The sequence below is a fragment of the Canis lupus genome, chromosome 13, assembly GCF_003254725.2.
Source record: "Canis lupus dingo isolate Sandy chromosome 13, ASM325472v2, whole genome shotgun sequence".
In the NCBI taxonomy this organism is placed as follows: domain Eukaryota; kingdom Metazoa; phylum Chordata; class Mammalia; order Carnivora; family Canidae; genus Canis; species Canis lupus.
The window spans coordinates 63130714-63147788 of record NC_064255.1 but is presented as its reverse complement, the minus strand read 5'-3'; the positions used below and the strand labels follow the sequence as shown (position 1 = coordinate 63147788).

The following is a 17075-nucleotide window of genomic DNA, read 5'->3' as shown; positions in this document are numbered from 1 at the left end:
CCTGACTAGGCCTGGAAGAATCACAAAGATTCTTATAAAAGGGTTGTGAGAGAAGTCAGAAGGACAGGAAGAAAGAGATTGAAAAGCCTATGCTGACGGCTGGGAAGTTGCAGGAGGATGGTCATGAGCTTCGGAAGACTGATGGCCTCTGGAAGTTGGAAGGATCAAATCAATGGATCCTCTCTCCTGCGGTTTTCAGACGGAACCAGTACTGCAGCCACCTTGACTTTTGCCTGGTTGAACTAACTTAGGTCTTCTAACCTCCAGGACTGTAAGAGAATAAGTTTGTGTTTGTTTTAAGCTGCTAAAGTTGTGATAGGAGAAATGGGATTTCCATGAATTAAGAATTTTGACCGTGAATCACATAGAAAGTGTTAGGGCTAGAAAGCCATTGTGAAACCAGTCTAATTCTTTTTTTTTTAAGTTTTATTCATTATTCATTAGAGACACAGGCAGAGAGGCAGGGACATAGGCAGAGGGAGAAGCAAGCTCCCTTCAGGCAGAGGGAGCCTGATACAGACTCGATCTCGGGACCCTGAGATCATGACCTGAGCCAAAGGCAGACACTCAACCACTGAGCCACCCAGGCGTCCCCAGACCAGTCTAATTCTTCACAGCCACTGTTCTCGATCAACATATGAACCACTCGAAACTTCATCTTTCTTTTCATTCACCAAGTTAACATGGCCTATGTGGAAATTTAATATTCATACTTTAACATTTTATCCTGAATGCATCAGACAGATTTCTTAGTAATTACCTCCCAGTAAATGAGTGTCACTCTCTGCTTGCCTCTGGCCTGATGCCTGGGGTAATGTGATGAGAACCAGATCAGTTGTCCCACTTCAAAGGTGTGGGGATGGTTACTGGGAGGAAAACAAGCAGTTCTGCTTATAAAGGGGAAGGAAGACTTTGTTCTATTGCCCTCCTAAAAGGGTCTCCTTCAAAAAGCAGTAAGCCTAAATCCCAACTCTAACCTCTTATGGTGTAAGTAAACCTTTCCAAGGATCAGATTGCCCCTAATCTCCTCTGGTAAGGCCTATGGATATATCTAAATTCTATGGCTTTATCTCTTTTGACATGTAAATACCCAGAGAGATAGCATTCCAGTCTCCCCAGCACCCCCAGGTTATCCTGACACCTGGATGTAAACCACTGGGTCCTCTTTCAGGATATTAGAAAAATTTTACTGTTAGGATCAGAGCAATTAACTAGACAAATGTCAGATTTGATACTCATGATCTGTGAAGAGGCAAGGACACTGAGAAATAAGAACACTGAGAAATCCAAAGAGTTTCAATTCCCACAGCCTAAAATATATTGCTCCCTACTGGGGGATAAGGAAGGTGTCATGCTGGCATGTCTGGAGCTGCCAGAATGGTTTGCATGTGTTTACCTCTATACAACTTAAAGATTGCTGTTCTTTCTTATCTCATTTGTTCTGAGCACGTATCACTGAAGTTAGGAAGAGACTATTAGACTTAATTTTCAGGGGAGGACACAGAGGCTCATAATAGCTGTTTCTTGTCCATAGTTACCCAGCTACTTAACAAGGGTGGGCATGTGCCACCCCTTTCCTCCTGCTAAAAGCTATCCACGTGCCCAGGAACAGGTCCTGAATCAGAGACAAGCCCACACTGTAGCTGGCCTTTCCCACAGGTGCACAAAGTCTCTTCCCTTTCAAATTTAGAACACATTCTCTTCCAGATGCCTCAGATCTTTCCACATCAGGATATGCCTTTGTTTCTATTGTGAAATCTGGATGTATTCCAGATGTGCCCTGGGACCATTTAAATTAAAGTTTGCAGATTTAGAACCATTTAAACCATCACCAGACTCGTGAAGCACCTGAACAGCCTTACACTTGGCGATTGTTATCTTGCCATGAAGATAAGAAAACAAAGACCTTCACATTTAGACCTTCAGATGAAACACTTACCAGCTCCCTTTTTCCCATTACACAATTGTTTGAGTTCTAAAGAAGAATGCAATTTACAGTTTAGCTCCTAGCACCATTAAGAGGGAAAAGAATGTATAATTGAAAAACCATTTAAGAAGAAAATTTAAATAAGATCTCTTTTTAAGATATTTATAAACATTCGCAAAATTTCAAAGAGCTACCATTGAATAATGGTTGGTTATGCTGAAACAAAATGGGAATTTTATGTAAAACAGATTCTCAAGATGGGGGACTGCAAGGACCTGGAAAAAGCATCAGATAGGCCTTCATGAACAGAAGTGGTACTAAGAAGTGTCCACTAGTGGCAGTCTCCAGGTGGATGTGACCTACAATCTGTCCTAAATTGACAGTGCTTGGGTATTCAGGAGGAACAGCAGATCAAGAAGAAAAAAACGAAGCAAGGAACTTTTGTAAAAAGCTTTTATTTTCATGCTCTTTGTAAAAATACATCAATAAATATTTAAACATCTCTATTCCAAGATATAGAGAAATACCATATAATGAACACTAAACAAGGCATTATGCCTTACAAGGAAGACATAAAATGTCCAAGGGATATTTAAAACATTGGAGTTTTTAAAGCTTCAACATCAGAAATGTTGACCACATAACTGTGAAACTGTCTCAATAAATAACAACTGGCTTTGTTCTCAACAGTACAAAGACAGATGCATACATTCCACAACCTTAACAGTGATATATTTGCTTGGATCCCACACTATCTCCAGCCTTTATCATGGTGAATCACCATACGGCATGGTTACCCCCACCACCACTCCCCCAGAACTTAACGAATATTTAACACTTATCATCTACAAACTAAATAACAAAACCGAACCAACTTTGATGGAACATCAAAAATACCTTTTAGAAATAATAGCACAGCACATCAGCAAATCCACGAGCTGGGACGTTAATATGTGTCAACTTTGAGAAAATAAATAAATAAATAAATACATATGTCAAAAAATAATGAATACTCATAGGAAATAACCAAATGGCATTAAACAGTCCAGGTGGTCTCAGGAGGTTTTTGTCTCTCTTCTCTTGCTTCCGTTGCACTCAGGCTGCTGCGGTTAGGCCGTAGGCTGCTGCATTCTCTCTAGCTCAGGTTGCGAGGGCCTGCGAGGAGAAAATGATCGCGTTAATAGGGCTTCATAAATGAACTGCAGAGTCTGCGCCTCGCAGTCACCATCTACATCACTGTCTTTTGTGGCAGAAAATGCCAGGGTCCCGGATGCTGTTTAATTAGGAATTAAGGGCCTATTAAGGGCCTGTGATCGCAGCTATATTACTAGCTTCAAACAGCCAGCTTGTAACGTCACTAAGGAGAACATTCGGGTCGTCACTTAAACCTCACAGCAAACACCTCGAAATGGCTATTTTTACTATTCTATATTATTGAGACTTAAAGAGACTCGATGCTTTCGCTGGAGTTATAGAAGTAATAAAATCATGTTAAGGGCAGGGATTCACTGCAAAGTCCCCGCTTTCCAGTCCTTCAGCTAAACCCTGGGTTTACAAATGCCCTGCAGGTGTCTGTGACCAGCAGCGCTAGTCCCAGGCGCGGATGAAAGGCACAACTCACTTGCTCAGCATCTTCTGGATCATTCTCTTGACCAGCGGGGCCTCGGGGTTGAGACACACCTCCCGTCCGTCCTTGAGAGTGGCTCTGCGGAGGGAGGGCAGCGTCCCGGTGGGCAGGAGGCGGGGCTGGGGGCTGGGGCAGGGGCTGGGGCTGGGGCTGGGGCTGGGGCAGGGGCTGGGGGCTGGGGCTGGAGCAGGAGCTGGGGGTGGGGCAGGGGCTGGGGCTGGGGCAGGGGCTGGGGCTGGGGGTTGGAGCTGGGGCTGGGGCTGGGGTTGGAGCTGGGGCTGGGGCTGGGGTTGGAGCTGGGGCTGGGGCAGGGGCTGGGGCTGAGCTGGGGCAGGGGGCTGGGGCTGGGGCAGGAGCTGGGGCTGGGGCTGGGCTGGGGCTGGGGCTGGGGCTGGGGCTGGGGCTGGGGCCGGGGCAGGAGCTGGGGCTGGGGCTGGGGCAGGAGCTGGGGCAGGGGCCGGGGCAGGAGCTGGGGCTGGGGCTGGGCCGGGGCAGGAGCTGGGGCTGGGGCAGGGGCTGGGGCTGGGGCAGGAGCTGGGGCTGGGCTGGGGCTGGGCTGGGGCTGGGCTGGGGCCGGGGGCGGCGGGCGGCGGGGCGTCACTTACACGACCTCGGTTCGGGCGCAGTGGGGGCCCGAGGGCGTCACCTGGACGTTCTGGATGTTCCTGAGGTGGATGCCCTGCAAGGTCTGCAAGCACTGGCAGCGCAGCTCGGCGACCACGGGCGCCCCTGCGGGGACGGGGAGCAGCCTGGGTGGGCGCGCTGGCCCCGGGGGCGCCCACCGGCCCGCGTCCCGCCCGTGGCCCCGGGGCGCGGAGTCTCACCTGCGGCGCGGCGGCCGGCGGGGCCCAGGAGCAGGAGCAGGAGCAGGAGCAGGAGCAGCCGCGCGGCGCCGAGGGGCCGGGGGGCGCGGGGGGCGCGGGGCGCGGCGGGGGCCATGGGCTCGCTCGGAGGGGCGGGCGGCGCGGGAGCCGGGGGCCGGGGGGTCGGGGGGCCGGGGAGCCGGGGCGGGCGGCGCGGCCTCTGGGGCTCCCGGAGCCGGGGAAGCCCTTTTATCCGCGGCCGGCGGGGGACGGGGATTCCCGGGTCCGGAAGGGGAGGGCAGGGGAGGGCAGAGGACAGCCCCCCCCCCCCCCGGCCTCCCCCGGGCCTCGGGCCAGGCCCTGCCGCGGAGCCACCTCCTCCCTGCGGAGCCCCCGGGGTGGGGGCGGGCCGGGCCCTGCTGCGTCCGCGCCTGGAACCAGGGTCAGGCTTCCTGGGGGTCAGTTACCCGCACGGGGGAGGCCGGGGGGGGGGGGGGGGATGACGCACGTGTCTGTGTCTGTGTCACTTAGCGCACCGGTGCCTCCCGCCTGGGATCTCGCTCGGGTCGCAGGAGCCGACAGTGTTAAGGCCCCTTTGTCATCGCGCAGTGGACGCGGGGATGTCCGTGTTCCTGGCACTTGACAATCAGATAAATCAGAGTCTGTGTCACATCCTGAGGGGACGAGGCGATGACCGCGTCCGGAGCTGAACCCGGTGCTCAAGGCGGAGCGCCTCCCTCCTCTATGCAATTCTGGAACTTCCAGAGCTGGAAATCCGTGTGATCCACGAATACCACCTTTTCGGTGTAGACAGCCCGGATGGATCCGCGAGGCAAGCGGCTTAGGGCTCAGCTCAGAGGGCGGCGGGGAAGGGACTCGGCCTCGGGCTCCCGCCGTCCGCAGTGGCTGGTTTCGTCCAAGCACAGAACTGCTCAGAGGAACCAGGAGCCGAAGCCCAGGGCGAGCAGCATCCTCTGCTCCCCGAATAGCAAAGACGGGTGAAATACCGAAGTGCTAGATCACGAATCTAATGACGCTTCCTTGTTTCATGCTCACGGATCTCATTTCGTTGGTGGACTTTCCCGCCCCCCGGGATTCGATGTCCCCTCTAGAGAAATAACCGCAGTCGTATTTGGTTTTTTACTGATTCCCGATCAGACGTTTCAAGCCCTAACTCTGGCCCTTGTCGTTCAGTAGCTCATGCTTCGCCCTTAGTTTTCATGTTTGCTGTTGGGCTGTACGTGGGTTCCAGGTGACTCAGGGGTGATCCTGGATGCAGGTGCGAGTGCTCTGGGGCTGCGCACTGCACCGGCTGCGGCGGGGACGGAGACCAGAGGGAGGAGGGAGGAGCGCTCGGGGCGCTCAGGGCCGCAGCGCAGCGCTTTGCTCCGTGCTCCTCGCTGCCACGGCGGGAAGTGCCCTCTGCCCTCTACAGGTCTCAGACATTTAACTGCTCTTTGCTTCCCTCTCTCACCTGTAAAATGCAGATTAAAAGTAGCATCTGCCTCAACAGGTTGTGATGATGAATAAATAAATGTGTTAACATTCGTAAGACACCAGTACATACAATATGCTTTAAGCCATTTTTTAAATAAATGAAATAGAAATTGCTTTTTTTTGACACTACTAAACTGAAACTCACTTGGAGATAAAAAAAAAAAAAATCCCTGTACAAAGAGAAATGACATTTAAAAAAGAAAAACACCGCCTTCAATCAATATATGATTTTTGTACTATGCTTTTTCCTTAAGAGAAAACTCAAAATGAATTTTTTTGTGGGCTAGTTTGTCCCATAATTTTCATTGTTCAGTAATCTCATAATTCTAATTTCAGTAATTTCAACAAAAAATGAGAATAAAAATAAAGATGATCCATCTTACTAGAAAAGATTACAAATGGCTAAATTACAGATAAAGATTTGTCTTTACATTTTTTTCAGTAATCATCAATCCTGCAGAAAAAACCACAAGAAATCTAATTTTTTTAAAAAGAAGTAGGAAATGAAAGATGACCTAACATATTTATAAAATATTAGTAACTTAGCAATCTTTGAGAATCTGTGTCTAGTGTTATCCTCATTTTTCTAGGATTCTCAATTGAAAATACTGTGGGGGTTTTGTGGGGTTTTTAAGATAATTAGTAGCTCAGAATTATAATAACTATTCTTTATATTTTAAAAATATGGTTTTATATTTCTGATTTTAGTTGTGTATCTGCTTATTATAGATAAATTATGAAGGACAGAAAACACTAAGAGATTGTTATGAAGACTTTTTCAGAGGCACCTGGGTGGCTCCATCTGCTAAGCATTTGCCTTTGGCTCAGGTAATTTGCCGAGGTCTTGTAGTTAACAAAATTCACAATTTGAGCTCAAGCCAGTGCTGCGTTAGCCACTGCATCTTAAAAAAAAAAAGAAAGAAAAAATTAAGACAAGTATTAGATAACCAGGAGAGCAGATTTGTTTTGTTTTAGTTGGTTTAAATGTTTGCTATTCTCAAGGCTAAATAGTTCAACTTCACCTTTCCTAAGGCTTAAAAATTGCTAACTGCTCAGAAGTCTCCAGTGTTTTATTTCACTGGTGAGAAGTTTCTTTTGTGGAATGAATAAGCTATACTTAAATTCAATAAAATCTACATTTATCTATCTCTCTGATTTTCCACATCAATGGATTTATGCTTCCAAAATCAGGTCAGTGGGATGAACACTCTACTCAGAGCTTCCCAGAAGGGAACTGGGCATTTTAGCTCTCATTTGCTGAAATAAGGATCACAGTTTTCTGCTTGATGCAGTTTGGGTACTTTATCATATTTTATTATGGAAATATTTTGCCTCCAGCATTAGCAGGAGGCTATCCAGAACTTTATTCTCTTTAAAGTTAAAAAAAAAAACAGTAAAATATTGTTCTAATGCTTTCCAGATCCAGTCCAAAGTATTGACATAAGCAAATAAGAAGGGTGAATGAATAGAGCATCAAAAAATATATACTAGTGGCCAAGGCCAAGAAGCAGCCTCATATTTACAGAACTATCTATCATTTTACATCTAAGACTTTCTTGATAAGCATCAGTTGCTTACAAAATGAAGTACAAAAGAAAGGGTCTTTCTACCTGAATATATCAATTCTCCTAATTCAATCCCTAACAGTCCCATATTTGTTTTTTTCAGACAATTTAAAGAGCAATGGTGTTCTAAAACCTAAAAAATAATCCAATTTGATGTTTTTGCAAGTGTCTTCCCCAGCTAATTATTCATTTTGAGCTGAATGACAGATTTCTATGCCCAAACTTTAATGCAATCACCAATCTTAAAAGAATAGAGCATCCCTAAAATAAAAACATTGGTGACTAAGTCCCATTGTGAGCTACCATATTTACTACATCTTGCAGATCTGATGGACATTATCTAATCTGCCTTTGCAATCCAGACCTGGTGCTGCCTCCTGAGATGATGGGGCCAAAGAAATGGGTGGTAGAGTGCTGCTGTCCCCACTCTGGCCTCGGAGAAAGTATGACATCACAACTGTCACCTCTATTTTGTTGCAATTACTACTTCTGATGGAATGACTGATGCTTGCCTTCAGCCCAGGGCATGATCCTGGAGTCCTGGGATCAAGTCCCACATCAGGCTCCCTGCATGGAGCCTGCTTCTCCCTCTGCCTGTCTCTGCCTCTCTCTCTCTCTATGTGTGTGTGTCTCTCATGACTAAATAAATAAAAAATCTTAAAAAAAAAAAAAAAGAATGGCGCTGAGGGGAGAAGAATGAAGATGTCTGAATGTGACGTTAAAACCCACTTCTTCAATCCAGAGCATTTTGTCCAATGTTAACATTGTAAACCTGATCCAGTCTCTAATGCATTGGCCATTTCTAGCTGGCTTGAGCGTCCTCCTGGTTATAGAATCCTGCTTTTCTTTTGGGACCGTCCCTTCTCCCTTCCAATCTGGCAGTTCACATAGGGTGATGCTGCCCCAAAGCTCGGGAGTGGGCTAGTGACTCCCCTGAGTGGGCTGATTGGTCACCCCTTCCAGTCTGGGTCTAACCCCCACCTCTGTTCTGTTAGGTACATTCCTGTGGGCAAGTGTCCTAAGTAAGCCCAGCCAAGTCAGAAAAATTTCCTGGAATCTTTTTTATCAGGAAATGGTTGGAAAAACAAGTCCTTGTTTCCTGTGGGGTTGTACCTACTAGAACAGAAACTTAAAACTTTGTTAGTACTTGAGGGGAGCTTGTGCAAGGGAGCACAGAGAACAGCAGCCTGATACGGAGTGACACTAATTACTAGAGACATTTTTTGAACTGCAGCATCCGGTTTTACCTTATCTACTCATCAGTCTTTTACAGGTTGAATGATTTGCCTTTTCATGAAGCCATTTTGAGTTTTTTTTTAAGATTTTATTTATTTATTCATGAGAGACACAGAGAGAGAAGCAGAGATACAGGCAGGGGGAGAAGCAGGCTCCATGCAGGGAGCCCGACGTGGGACCCGATCTCAGGTCTCCAGGATCATGTCCCGAGCTGAAGGCAAACGCTCAACTGCTGAGCCACCCAGGCATCCCTGAGTTGAGTTTTTGTTACTGATTCCACGTATTGTTAGTTTTCTCTCTAGCACGAATTGAATTCCTTTCTTTTTCCGTTTCTTTCAGTGTTGTCATTGATCATTTACTGAGGGGCTATGAGGTGGGAATGAGGTGTGGCCAGGGATCTGGAGAGGGATAAGGCTCTGCTGCTCTCTAACTCTGAATGCAATAGGGGAAATGAATGTACAAATAGAAGATTTGGGTTGGTAGGATCCTATTTGTCAGTCAGGATCCAGGATGGTTGGTGTCTCAACCGGGAGGCTTCTGAAGGCAGCACATTTCCATGGCCCTACCACAGAGACCACACTGTGACCTTCACTGGCTATCTACCATAGGGTGGGTGGGGTATAACCTACGATTCAGGATGTGGGCAAAAATTGAGGGGCTCATAGATATTAAATTAAAAGACATTTACTAGGCTCATGCAAGATACAAGGCCCTGTGGTCAGTTTTGCAAAAGATGTATGGGGATAACAGTGAAACTCCCAATGTGAAGTTCTTCAGTATTTACCCGCATACTTCTTCCTTTTGGAACACAGGACACAGATAGTCTTTCCTTCTGTTCTCATGGTAAGGCCATCCTGATGATTTGAACCATCTATAATTATTTAAACTCATTTCAATTAACTCTGAGAACCATCCAATATATTAGATTTGGGCATTATTCAAGGCTTTAAAAATGATAAATTTCAATATAAACTTTGTATTTCCATTTTCTTAAGATTGTTTCAATAAAAGAAAAACACAAAAGATTGTTTTATTTACCTGGAGTGGGGGAAGAGGGAGAGAGAAGGGGCAGAGGGAGAAGAATCTCAAGCAGACTATACCTGCTTAGCACAAAGCTTGAAGAGGGGCGCCATCCCATGACCCTGAGACCATGACCTGAGCTGAAATGAGGAGGCAGACACTTAACTGACTGAGCCACGCAGGTGTCCCACTTTCTTCAGATTTAAAACATTTTTTTGTGTGAGTAGTACTGAGTCATCAAATTACATTACATATAATATAAATCAAAGAAATACAGAAATGCCAAAGTTACAAAAGGGTATGTCGAGAAAATGTGGAAATATCTTCACAGAAATGTCGTTTATCACACTTGGCTCTAACAGGCATGAAAACAGCATGATGACCCTGTTTTGATGCATCCTGTATTATGGAAGTGAAATTTGGGAAGTTAAGAGATGAACTATAAACCACAGCAAACACATTACGCACAGTGTGTGGATACATACCTAGAAACGTGACAAATCATAAAATAATGGGTGATTAGAGAATATCCTCTATAACATTTCAACATTTTGAAATATATTAACACATTCTTTATGGCTCATATGTAGCCTCTTTTATAAAATGTCCCTCCCTTGTGTTTTGAAAAAATATATATGATTTACACAGTTGTTGGGTGAAGTGTCTGTATTACTACACTCCGGCCAAGTTGGGGATCCTGTTGCTTTATTCTTCTATACTATTACTGATTCTTTACTGCTGTGCCTCTTAAGTACTGAGAGAGTCCTGTTAGAATCTTTAACTATGATTAAGTTGTCATCCATGGTTCCTTTTAGTTTATCTTTTAATATATTTTGATATTTTACAAAGATTTTATTTATTCATGAGAGACACAGAGAGGCAGAGACACAGGCAGAGGGAGAAGCAGGCTCCATGCAGGGAGCCCGACGCGGGACTCGATCCCGGGTCTCCAGGATCACACCCTGAGCCAAAGGCGATACTCAACTGCTGAACCACCCAGGGGTCCCATCCCTTTTATATTTTGAATCAGTCTTTTTTTTTTTTTTTCCATCTCTAAGCATACTTCTTTCCTTAAGTCCTAATATATTCACTAAGCCTTTATTAACCTATCAATTATTAAAAACTTACATTAATGTATTAAAAACTTATATTAATGATACATTAATACTTATTAAAAGTGATACATTAGTATATCCACACTAGGTTTCTTTAAGTTAGTTTTAGCATGATATAACACTCTGAGTTCTTTTAACTTCAAGCTACCTAGGTCCCAGTATTTAAAGTGTGTCTCTTTTAAGAGGCATAGGCTTTTTTTGGTCTTAGTTATACAATCTTTCTATAAAAAAGTCAATTTTGGGGGCACCTGGGTGGTTCAGTTGGTTAAGCATCCAACTCTTGATCAGCTCAGGTCTTGATCTCAGGGTCATGAGTTTAAGCCCCACATTGGGTTTAGTCATTGTGTCTCCTTGGTCTGCTCTGATCTGTGACAGAGTCTCGTTATTGCCTTAATTTTCATGATTTCGACAGATCTGAAGAATCTTGTTAAGTATTTTGTAGAATGTTTCTGAATTTGGATTCTTATGATGGTTTTCTCATGATATACTACTGGGCTTATGGGTTTTGGGGAAGAATATGATGGAGACAAAGCACCCTTCTTGCCATATCATGTGTGTGGGGGGGTGTTCCTGATATTCATATGACACAACTGGTCATAATAACCTTCATCACTTAGTTAAGGTGGGATCTGCCAGATTCTTCCCTGTAATGTTGTTTTCCCCTTTTCTTACACCGTTCTTTGGAAGACAGTCACAAAACGCAGCCCACAACTCAATATGGCAAGTGAAATTAAAACTCACCTTCAGAGAGAGAAAGACTTGGGGCACCTGGGTGGCTCAGTGGTTGAGCTTCTGCCTTTGGCTCAGTTCCCGGGGTCCAGGGGTCCAGGGATCAAGCTCTGCATCAGGTTCCCTGCATGAAACCTGCTTATCCCTCTGCATATGTCTCTGCCTGTCTCTCTGTCTCTCATGAAGAAATAAATAAAATCTTTAAAAAAAAGAAAAAAAGGAGAAAGACTTGTATTATTAGGCCTTCTTCTTGAGAAAGAGTTTTCCCTTCTCCTTTGGCTGTTTTGTTTCTTTATTCCTTAATTTCTTTTGTATCATTCAGATATTTTCTTTTATTCTATTTTATGTACTTTTCAGATGTTTAGAAAAGATTTTATTTATTTATTCATGAGACACACAGAGAGAAAGAGGCAGAGACACAGGCAGAGAGAGAAGCAGGCTCCATGCAGGAAGCCTGATGTGGGACTCAATCCGGGACTCTGGGATCACACCCTGAGCCAAAGACAGACGCTCAACCACTGAGCCACTCAGGCGTCTCTCCTTTTCAGATTTTTATTTTTTATTTTAAAAAATATTTTATTTATTTATTCATGAGAGACACACACAGAGAGAGAGAGAGAGAGGCAGAGACACATGAAGAGGGAGAAGCAGGCTCCACGCAGGGAGCCTGACGTGGGACTCGATCCGGGGTCTCCAGGATCACACATCCTGGGCTGAAGGCGGCACTAAACTGCTGAGCCACCTGGGCTGCCCCTTTTCAGATTTTTAAATCCAGAATTTTCATTTCCTTTTTAGTGGTTACCTTAAAAATTGCTATATATATTCCTGCCACATTAAAATTTTCCTTCAATTAATACTTTCTCCAACAATCCAAGATATATATTATATTCTAAATTCACTTCTCTTCCTACCTATCCTTCATTATTTTTGGTATTACACTTTACAGCATGTACTTATCTCCATAGATCATTCTTCTTCTTCTTCTTCTTCTTCTTCTTTTTTTTTTTTTTTTGCTTTAGTGAGTATTAACATAGATCATTATTCTTATCAAATGACACAAATTATTCAAGTTCTTAGGCAGAATCCACTTTTCCACCTTTTGGTCCCAGCCTCATCAAAAGGGAAGGAATTGCATAATTGTTTGAAAACCGCTTACCCAAAGTATTTAATAGGAGCTCTTGTTACAATATTTATAAAAATCCAGAAGTTTATAAAGAACTAGTTTTGAATGATGAATCAGTGTGAAAAGCAGCAATATTTTGTGTAAAATTAGGATTCTCAAGGCAGTTGGGTAGGTTAGTGTGTCAAATATCCCATGAGTAAGAGAAAGGTAAGGAAAGTAACAACCAGGAGCAAGCATAAAGTTAAGTGTGACTTACAGTTTAACTGTGTAGTACCTTGGGCACTCAATAGGAACCAGAAGAGAAGAATGAGACCTGAGCATGTTATTTTTTGCAAAACGTTTATTGTCATATCATTTGTAAAAACATAACAGTAGTTTTAACTTCTCTGTTCCAAAACAGAAGAACATTGCATAATGAACATTAAACAAGGCATTATGCCCTACAAGCAAGACATAAAATGTCCAAGGGAAGCTTCAACATAAAAATGTTGACCACATAATGTGAAATAGTTTCAATAAATAACAACTGACATTCTTTTAAACAAGCCCAAAAATAGATGTGTACACACTGTCTACCTGCTTTGATTCCCTTCTTTCATCCCCCTCCCCATCACTGTGCCCAGGCACTTGATGATCTCCCAATAAACACTGGTTTAATGAGACATTTAAAACCCATCATCTTCAGATTAAAAGACAATCAGGACTGAATTATGTTTGATTAAACACATTCACATCTTTAAATACTAACAAGTAAAATATTAAATATGAGCTTTGAAACATAAATAATACAAACATAAATAAATAGAACTCTTGATAGTCAAACACATTAAGGCCTTTCTAGATGTCTGCAGAAACCAGCTGCTCTCTTCTTCATTTTCAGTTCCTCTAAGTCTTTCAGGAACCACCACCAGAATAGCTTCTTACTTGTCTCGAGGTCAGTTGGTGCTGCCCCTATGAGGAGAGCAGGGTTACTGTTACAGGTGTTCAGGAATGCTGCTCTTCTCTCACACTGGCCCCTGAGGCTGGAGGGTTTTTGTATGTAGACCTGGCCCAGCTCTGCACTCAGAAGGTCCCCTAGTACCCACTGCCCTGCACAGCAGAGAGGTTGCTTCTTTACTGAGGAGGGGCATGGCTGTGGAACTCTATTATTGACTTGAAAGTGCTAAAACATAGCACTCACCGTCACACTGAGTTAAAATTTTACATGGAACACCTCGCTGAAACCTCCTACAGCCCACGAAATAGCTATTATTATCTATCCCATTGTGCTGAGGCTCAAAGGGATTAGAGAATTTTCATGGGGATCCTAGACTTGAGCTTAGGGAGCTCTCACTGCAAAGTCCTTGCTCTTCAAGCTCAACTTCAGAGGCTCAAGTTGCCCCAAACCAGTCATTCCATTTTTCAGGGCTGAAGCCCACCAGCGATGGAGGGTCAATACTTTTTGTTCTTTAATGGTTATTTCAGCATCATTGGCCAAATCTACTTCATCTTTTAGGAACACATGTTTATCCGTTTGCATGGGGATGGAGGGCACTGGGGATCTGGCACCTGAACAGATGAATGATCTTAGCAGCAAATTTAACTCTGAACGAATAACCCTTTCCAGTCCTTCAGCTAAACCCTGGGTTTACAAATGCCCTGCAGGTGTCTGTGACCAGCAGCGCTAGTCCCAGGCGCGGATGAAAGGCACAACTCACTTGCTCAGCATCTTCTGGATCATTCTCTTGACCAGCGGGGCCTCGGGGTTGAGACACACCTCCCGTCCGTCCTTGAGAGCGGCTCTGCGGAGGGAGGGCAGCGTCCCGGTGGGCAGGGGGCGGGGCTGGGGGCTGGGGGCTGGGGCAGGGGCTGGGGGCTGGGGCAGGGGCTGGGGCTGGGGCAGGGGCTGGGGCTGGGGATTGGAGCTGGGGCTGGGGCTGGGGTTGGAGCTGGGGCTGAGCTGGGGCAGGGGGCTGGGGCTGGGGCAGGGGCTGGGGCTGGGGCTGGGTCTGGGGGTTAGGGCTGGGGCAGGAGCTGGGGCTGGGGCTGGGGCTGGGGCTGGGGCAGGAGCTGGGCTGGGCTGGGGCAGGAGCTGGGGCAGGAGCTGGGGCTGGGGCTGGGGCTGGGCTGGGGCTGGGGCTGGGGCTGGGGCTGGGGCTGGGGCTGGGGCCGGGGCAGGAGCTGGGGCTGGGCTGGGGCAGGGGCTGGGGCTGGGGCTGGGGCTGGGGCAAGGGCAGGAGCTGGGGCTGGGCTGGGGCTGGGGCTGGGCTAGGTCTGGGGCAGGGGCAGGGGCTGGGGCTGGGGCAGGAGCTGGGGCTGGGGCAGGGGCTGGGGCTGGGGCTGGGGCCGGGGCTGGGCTGGGGCTGGGCTGGGGCTGGGCTGGGCTGGGGCTGGGCTGGGGCCGCGGGCGGCGGGCGGCGGGCGGCGGGGCGTCACTTACACGACCTCGGTTCGGGCGCAGTGGGGGCCCGAGGGCGTCACCTGGACGTTCTGGATGTTCCTGAGGTGGATGCCCTGCAAGGTCTGCAAGCACTGGCAGCGCAGCTCGGCGACCACGGGCGCCCCTGCGGGGACGGGGAGCAGCCTGGGTGGGCGCGCTGGCCCCGGGGGCGCCCACCGGCCCGCGTCCCGCCCGTGGCCCCGGGGCGCGGAGTCTCACCTGCGGCGCGGCGGCCGGCGGGGCCCAGGAGCAGGAGCAGGAGCAGGAGCAGGAGCAGCCGCGCGGCGCCGAGGGGCCGGGGGGCGCGGGGGGCGCGGGGCGCGGCGGGGGCCATGGGCTCGCTCGGAGGGGCGGGCGGCGCGGGAGCCGGGGGCCGGGGGGTCGGGGGGCCGGGGAGCCGGGGCGGGCGGCGCGGCCTCTGGGGCTCCCGGAGCCGGGGAAGCCCTTTTATCCGCGGCCGGCGGGGGACGGGGATTCCCGGGTCCGGAAGGGGAGGGCAGGGGAGGGCAGAGGACAGCCCCCCCCCCCCCCCCGGCCTCCCCCGGGCCTCGGGCCAGGCCCTGCCGCGGAGCCACCTCCTCCCTGCGGAGCCCCCGGGGGGCGGGGGTGGGGGCGCCCCGCGGTCCGCGATCTCCGGGCAGGGTTGGTCCCACCCGCCAGTTAGAGCCTTTAGAAAAGAGAATTAATCCTTAAAAAAGACATTTGAGCTGCTGGAACTGGGAAGGTGGAAGGACGCACGGCAGCCTCTTCCCTATCTACCCTTTCACTCTAAATTGGGTTTTGCAGATTGTATTTATTTTTTTGAATTTTTAAAATTTATTTATGATAGTCACAGACACACACACACACACAGAGGCAGAGACCCAGGCAGAGGGAGCAGCAGGCTCCACGCAGGGAGCCGGACGCGGGCCTCGACCCCGGGTCTCCTGGGCCTAAGGCAGGCGCCAGCCCGCCGCCCCCGGGATCCCCGGACACCGTCTTTATCTCCGGCATAAACGCGCCGCTTGAAAGCATCTGTGGGCTCTGACTGATCACGCCAAGCCAAGACCGTTGGTCTTACCTGTGGTGTGTCAGCAGCTCAGTCGCAGGCTTGGGCAGTGTGGGGCAGGGAGGGGGGGGAAGGGGACGGAGCACCCCTCAGGTCCATTCGCTGTTCATTTTAGGATAGAGTCTAAACCTCTCCTATTTCTTCTCTTCCAAATTCTGGAACTTCCCACACTCCGGTGATTCCTGGAGCCCCGTTATCGGTTGTGTAGGAAACTGTTTCCATTCAGGACAGTCACGGGGAGCAGTGAGGGCCGTGCTGGGATTGGGGGGTCCCCACCTTCTCTGGCCCTGGCAGCAAGGACCGCGGGCACCCAGAGCCAGGCCCCAGCCACTGGGACCTTTACTCCTCTAAGTCGCAAACAGATGTGTTTCCAAATATGCAAATACTAGACCACTAGGACATCCCAGGGCACCTCACCTGCATTTACCTGCCTCCTGGAAGAGATCCTCGTGGGAGACCACTGCCAAGTACCTCAGTTTTCTATGAATCCCAATAAGGCACTCCAGGCCGCGCATAGTTGAGGACTTCCTCCCGGAGTGATTTCACTTTACAGCATCAGTTTCGGTATCTCTCCTTGGGCCAAACTGAGTAGATTCCATAGATTCTCCAGGGACCTCTGGGACCTCATCGGTCCTCAGGGATGCGGGAGATGTCCTGGCAGTGGTCTGACAAGGCCTGGAGGTGGAAGCAGCCGCTCTCCCTCTGGAACAGACACAGTGTGGTAAAGCCCTGAAGGCTTGGACCTTAGCTACGCTGCCCTCCTGCCCCAAGACCCTCTGATTGTGGGCAACTTACCTACTCTCTCTGGACTCCTATTTTTCCTCTGTAAAAGAGCAAGTAATGCCTGCCCTACAGGTTGGTTGAGAGTACTAAATGTGTTAATGCTTGTAAAGTATCAGCAGGTGTTGTGTTATATAAATATTTGTTAAGTAAAATAGAAGTAGTGTTTTAAGACCTTACTAGTAG

At 47.9% G+C, this 17075-nt stretch overlaps 2 protein-coding genes and 1 long non-coding RNA gene across 6 annotated transcripts in view; 1 reads left to right on the top strand and 2 right to left on the bottom strand.

The window, feature by feature from the left end:
* Window positions 1-17075, top strand: part of LOC118355741 (uncharacterized) — a 112472-nt gene that overhangs the window by 24202 nt on the left and 71195 nt on the right. The gene's annotated exons all lie outside the window — the stretch shown is intronic.
* LOC112652148 (growth-regulated protein homolog gamma-like) lies at window positions 2367-15395 on the bottom strand. Of its 2 annotated transcripts, none has more exons than XM_049093054.1 (4): window positions 15281-15395; window positions 15062-15185; window positions 14340-14423; window positions 2367-3082 (listed from the first exon to the last, which is right to left on the bottom strand). In XM_049093054.1, exons 1-4 carry the CDS (start codon window positions 15393-15395, stop codon window positions 3037-3039), a joined length of 369 nt encoding a protein of 122 aa, XP_048949011.1. In that variant the 3' UTR covers window positions 2367-3036. The 2 variants fall into 2 exon arrangements, with proteins under 2 accessions (XP_048949011.1, XP_035556902.2); XM_035701009.2 differs by lacking the exons at window positions 14340-14423; window positions 15062-15185; window positions 15281-15395 and adding exons at window positions 3549-3632; window positions 4160-4283; window positions 4379-4493.
* Window positions 12965-17075, bottom strand: part of LOC112652150 (growth-regulated protein homolog gamma-like) — a 99175-nt gene continuing 95064 nt past the window's right edge. The window contains exon 4 of the mRNA XM_049093055.1: window positions 12965-13593. Coding sequence (XP_048949012.1) covers window positions 13578-13593 — 16 coding nt within the window. The 3' untranslated portion in view covers window positions 12965-13577. The remainder of the gene's footprint in view (window positions 13594-17075) is intronic.

Excerpts from the sequence above, each read along its gene's own strand:
- LOC112652148 (XM_049093054.1), bottom strand. The coding sequence starts at position 15,395 with ATGGCCCCCGCCGCGCCCCGCGCCCCCCGCGCCCCCCGGCCCCTCGGC. Across the intron at positions 15,186-15,280 it reads CGCCGGCCGCCGCGCCGCAG|GGGCGCCCGTGGTCGCCGAG; the intron begins GTGAGACTCCGC and ends CCGTCCCCGCAG. Across the intron at positions 14,424-15,061 it reads TGCGCCCGAACCGAGGTCGT|AGCCGCTCTCAAGGACGGAC; the intron begins GTAAGTGACGCC and ends CTCCCTCCGCAG.